General features: G+C 43.1%; 1 protein-coding gene across 1 annotated transcript in view; it reads left to right on the forward strand.

The window, feature by feature from the left end:
* Nucleotides 1–2,297: 2,297 nt before the first annotated feature.
* G6PC (glucose-6-phosphatase, catalytic subunit) overlaps nucleotides 2,298–5,538 on the forward strand; it is a 7,144-nt gene continuing 3,903 nt past the window's right edge. Inside the window, exons 1-2 of the mRNA XM_006901690.1 lie at nucleotides 2,298–2,599; nucleotides 4,639–4,748. Coding sequence (XP_006901752.1) covers nucleotides 2,364–2,599; nucleotides 4,639–4,748 — 346 coding nt within the window. The 5' untranslated portion in view covers nucleotides 2,298–2,363. The remainder of the gene's footprint in view (nucleotides 2,600–4,638; nucleotides 4,749–5,538) is intronic.

Genomic DNA, 5,538 nt, shown 5'->3' on the forward strand with positions numbered 1-5,538 from the left:
TTTTTAAAAAGCAGCCACATTTGCTAACTGTGGAAAAAGGTCCTTGTGTTTTCAATTTTTGTTTCCTGGTTCCTTGGAGATCTCTATGAATTTTCCTATCTCTCTTATTCCATTCTCTCTAGCTCAAAAGAGACTGACTCAAAATACACTAATCCAGTCTCATTAATAGCAAAGAAAACTTATTTCCAAATGGGATTATAATCGCAGGTATAAGATTAGGAATTACAGCATATATTTTTGAGGACACAGTTAAATCTTCAATGTGTGATAAATATACATGTAGAAAAACATTTGCCATTTCATGTTTTTTTACAGTGAAATCCAGTGACATTGTGTTCATCATGTTGGGCAATCATCATTACTGATGGTTGGATCATTTCTAGAATGTTGTCAACCTTGGCTACCATCCCCTTAGCTCTTGGTTTCTCCTTCTTGCCTCAATCTACTCCTTATAAGTTAATATGGATTTGCTGATGGGAAGTTTAGGTGAATCTTTGAGAATTTTCTTCCTATTGACTCTTAGCCTTCAAAGTGCATTTAATCCACCCCCTGACCCATGACCCTGTTCCCTCTAGAGTCCTGAGTAACCTGCACCACAGTTTCTGCTCCAGCAGATGGGCAGGCAGCACAGCCTTTCATAACCTCATATTTAATAGTTTTACTTCTTTCTTGTCTGCATTCATGGCAGTAGCAAAATTGCAGTGGTAAGAAGCTGCACTACAATCCCAAAGGCATGCTGTTTGAGTACGTTAGCTGCTCCATGGGAGAAGGGGTAATCTTCTCCTTTGTGATTTCCTGCCTCTGAAAATCCACTGGAGGATCAGCTATGGGCATATGCGCATGTGCACACCCATTTACCCACACGCACACACATACACGGAGCCCGGGGGGTGTAGTATGTGACTTATTAGGCTGCTAACCAAAAGACTGGCAGTTCAAATCCACTAGCTTCTTCAAGGGAGAAGGATGAGTAGTCTCCTCTCATAATGATATACCACCTTGAAAACCTACTGGAAAGTTTCTATGAGTTGGAACTGACTAGTCAACAGTAGGTTTTGGGGACTACACATACACACACACACACACATGTATGAAGATCACACACACTCACATACGTATATGTATGAACATTCCTTAGGTGGTAGAAACAGTTAAGCATTTGACTATTAGCTGACAGGCCTGGTAATCTCCTTCCAGAAGGTCACAGCCTTGAAAACCCTGTGGAGTAGTTTTGTTCTACACACATGGGATCACCATGCATAGAATCAACTCAAAGGCAAATAACATCTCCAACCACAACAGAATCTCAAGATGCAGAAGTCTTTTTTCAAAAATAACTAAAACTGTCAAACACTCTTCTGGAGACCCTAATCACCAATTTTCTGGTGTTCTGAGTTAGCACTACACAGCTGTAGTGTTTTTGCATGAACATGCACCTGTGCTGTATCTTATACCTATATAGTGAAAACACCATGGTCCAAATTTAAGGCCATTAATTGGACAAGTGCTTTTAGCAAATATTCTTTTCGGGCTCTGGTGGCATAGTTAAAGAATTCCGCTTCTAATCAAAAAGCCAGGAGTTTTAACCCACCAGCTGCTTCTCGGGAGGAATATGAGGCAGTCTCCTTCTATGCAGACTTACAGCCTTGGGAACTAGAGGCAGCCCTGCTCTGTCCTGCTGTGCAAACTAAAGGCAGCCCTGCTCTGTCCTACAGGGTTGCTTAGAGTCTGACTCGACTTGATAGCAGTGAGTTCAAAGAGATATGGAGACTGGCAAGAGAGTTTAATCTTCCAGACCAGACACATTTCTTAGAACCCACTGAAGTTGAGGAAGGACCAGCAGGCTGACAGTTCCTAGTATGAAAGAATTTATTATATTTTAACATTAAAAGCTTGAGGCGTTTATAGCTAGAGCACAGGGCTTTTCACTATATGTGCAACTGCAGACTTCAGAAAGCAGGCATCCCGCAAGAACCATGGTAGAGTTAGACTCTGTCCTGGGCATCTGGCCTGGTTTGGGACACCAGGAGGGCAACCCCCTCGCACTGTCAAGCAGCATGCCCAAGTTAATAATTGGCCCTGCTGAGTACATGGCAGATCAGGCTGTTTTCATGTGCCTGTTTTTCTATTTTACGTAAATCACTCTGAACACGTTTGCATCAACCTACTGATGATGCACCTTTGATCAATAGATTTTAGACAAAAGTGGTTTTTGAGTCCAAAGATCAGAGCTGGGTGACCTGCAGACTGGATCCAGGGTGTATAAAACAGGCAAGGCGCGGGCTGATAGCAGAGCAATCACCACCAAGCCTGCAGCAAGCACTGGGAGGACTCAGCTGACGGCCTCCCGACGTGCCACGGGAATGAGGCTAGAGGAAGGCATGGATGTTCTCCACGACTTTGGAATCCAATCAACGCGCTACCTCCAGGTGAATTACCACAACTCTCAGGACTGGTTCATCCTGGTGACCGTGATCGCAGATCTCAGGAATGCCTTCTATATCCTCTTCCCTATCTGGTTCCACCTTCGAGAAGCTGTGGGTATCAAACTCCTCTGGGTAGCTGTGATTGGAGACTGGATCAACCTCGTGTTTAAGTGGTGAGTAAGAAATGGACACAGGAGATGAGCATGGATGGAGGCTGACCTCTTCCCAGGAGAAGACTGTCCATCAGATGTTGCTGGCTGGATGCTGTTCAGGGAGACACAGGCTATTCTCTCCTTGACTTTGGGCCATTCACATAAAGAGTGAAGATGGGAAAACTCTTGTTTTTGAGTTGAAAATGCAGGAAAGTGCATTCTATATGTTTTCAAGGGAGGGAAGTTCTGCTGGAGTTAGTGAAAATTTGCAACTATAGACTTTAAGCAAAGAAGAAGTTTTATTACGTGAATGAGGCTGGTGGAAGGCATGGATGTTCTCCACGTCCATGAAGCACAGTAGGGAATGTAAAGATTCATGAAAGAAGTGAGATGATGTGTGGTGAAGAATGAAAAAGATAATCCTAAAGCTTTTTGTGGGGTGTTTTGAGAAGGGATCCAGGGAACCAGGCTCTCGTCTTTGTTCTGCTGCCACAAGCTATACGTCCCTGGCAAGTCATACCATCTCTCTGAGTTTCTGTTTTATAATCTGTAAACTTAGGTTATCTCTAGGACCTTAATAGCAATCATACTTAACATTTCCTTAGTGCTTAATAGATTTCTCGCATGAGCTAAATGCTTTTCTCTGGGGTGGTTACTACAATCATTAGAACAATGATCTGATTAATGATTAGAACAACATGGTTAATTCAAGGAGCAGCTGAGATTTGACCCAGGCACACTGACTTTAGAAGCAATACTTTTGACATCTGTGTTACTATCCAGAGCCGACAAATCAACTGGTAGGAGTGAGGGTGAAGAGCAAGCTTCAGCATTTGCCAGTTTTCACAGTATAAATATTTACATTACGACTATTTCTAAGCTACTGATGTTTCCAGCTTGCAAGAAAAATCCATAATAGTCAGCAGCCGCCTCTCGGTCAGTGTTGGTCAATTCCAGCATCTCCATGGGTCTCTATTTCTTCATCTAGAAAATAGAGAAGTTTTCTAAGATCACTGCCATCCTTAAAACTGCCCATGTCTATGGTGAGGTAATGCTTAAGATCGCCTTTTGCTTTAACATTCACTGGCCATAATGTACTTTAGAAAAATAGAATAAAAATAACAATAAGATGTTATTGGGCTCAAAGGCATATTGATGGAATCCTGAAATCCCTGCAGACAAAGCTACTAGATTTTGTCTCTAATTTTCCTTACTCAACAACATGGCCATAAAAAAATAAAAATATAAAAGGTCATTCCAAATACCTGAACTCCGTTAATGAACCATGAATAAAATGTCCAGACTTCTCAAGTTGTAGAGGTCAGTTAGCTGCTATTCCCAAATTTGCTGAGAACTCATTATTACTGGCCGCAAGGTAGACAGGGCAGACGGGGTGTCTTGCCTGACATCTGTCCACAGTGGAAAGCATAGCCAATGCTTTTAAAGCTAAAATAGTTTGTTTTAACGATGTGTTGTTTCAAAGCCCACATGCCACAGAGCAAATCCTTAAAACTTACGTGAGTCTTTAAGCTTCCTGTGGGGAGGGAGATCCAGTCACTTGAGGTTTGTCTTCCTATGGCTGGGAAGAATCCTTTTTGTGTCTGAGAATGCAGGATTCACAAGACCTGAAAAAATAGAAGCGAGATATACAAGCCCAGGTGTATATCACAGCTGAATATCTTTCACGCATCCTTCTAGGACAAATTTCTTCATGGGGTTGAAAAAAAATGTTACATAGTTACCATTTATCTAGATTTTAGGGGTTTGCATTTATTTATGTTTGAATAGGAAAAGATATTAAAATGGTTCAAAATAAAAATGTTATGTAAATAGGAAATAATTAATAATAAAGCCACAGGTAATGTAAAGAACACACTGTGAAAAGTCTCTCTGCAGCCACCCGATTACCCTTTCTGGAGGCAGCTGGTGCCACCAGTGCTCCGATAGGACCAAGGAAGTCTTCTCCGCAAGCCACTGTCTCTTTTCAAAGGTGCTTGTTTGGGCAGAGGAATTGTTCAGTAACTCCAGTAACTCCAGATTCTGGTTCTGCTTTCCCGTAGGATCCTGTTTGGACAGCGCCCCTACTGGTGGGTTCTAGACACGGATTACTACGGCAACACCTCTGTGCCTCTGATAAAGCAGTTCCCTGTTACCTGTGAGACTGGCCCAGGTGAGAGTCTCACCCCCTACACAGAAGCTGGGCACACCCTGCTCATCACATCGTTAGCTGCCATTCAGTCAGTCCTTGACTCAGGCAAATCCATGCACAATGGATTGAGGGGCTGTCCACCCAGGGCCAGACCCCTGATTGGCTGCAGATCTCACTATCGTCTTTCCTAAGGTTTTCACTGATTGATTTCCACTCCCTCCCCCTTCTCCGCACTGATTGATTTTAAGAACTAGATCACTGGGCCTTTCTTCCCGGGCCATCTTAGCCTGGAAGCTCTAAAACCTGCTCAACAACACAGCGACATGCATGGTGGCTGCACTTAACGCGCCCTGACCAGGAATCAAACCCCGGTCTCCCTCACAGAAGAGGGAGACTGGCCGATGCCTCCCTTGCGCGGCATAGACTCATTAACAGTCCTTGAGAATGAAGCTGACTTTGAGGGGACACAGGATAACCAGGCCTTCAAATTTCTGTCACTACTTCTATTTGGTACAATTCCATTTTCGTTCACTTTATTGAGCAAAGCCTTTCTGAGTAGCCATACTGCTGTCGCTTCAGAAATCTACTTGTTATTTCCAAAACTCAAACTGCGGTGCCAGAAAGGCAAAGGCACTGTCACAGTAACTATGCCCATGGTCCTTTGTTCAGAGAAAGGAAAGTGCTAGAGGCCTGAGCCTGTTGCTGTCCTGCCTAGTGGCCTATAATGGACATGTTACTATTGAACTGATTGTCCGATTTCACTCTGTATTTTGCTACAGTCAGATAGGTATTGCTAAGAAGTTAAATGATA

This window comes from Elephantulus edwardii, unplaced genomic scaffold (genome assembly GCF_000299155.1).
Source record: "Elephantulus edwardii isolate Elephantulus edwardi_28Jun2011 unplaced genomic scaffold, EleEdw1.0 scaffold00340, whole genome shotgun sequence".
Taxonomy (NCBI): Eukaryota; Metazoa; Chordata; class Mammalia; order Macroscelidea; family Macroscelididae; genus Elephantulus; species Elephantulus edwardii.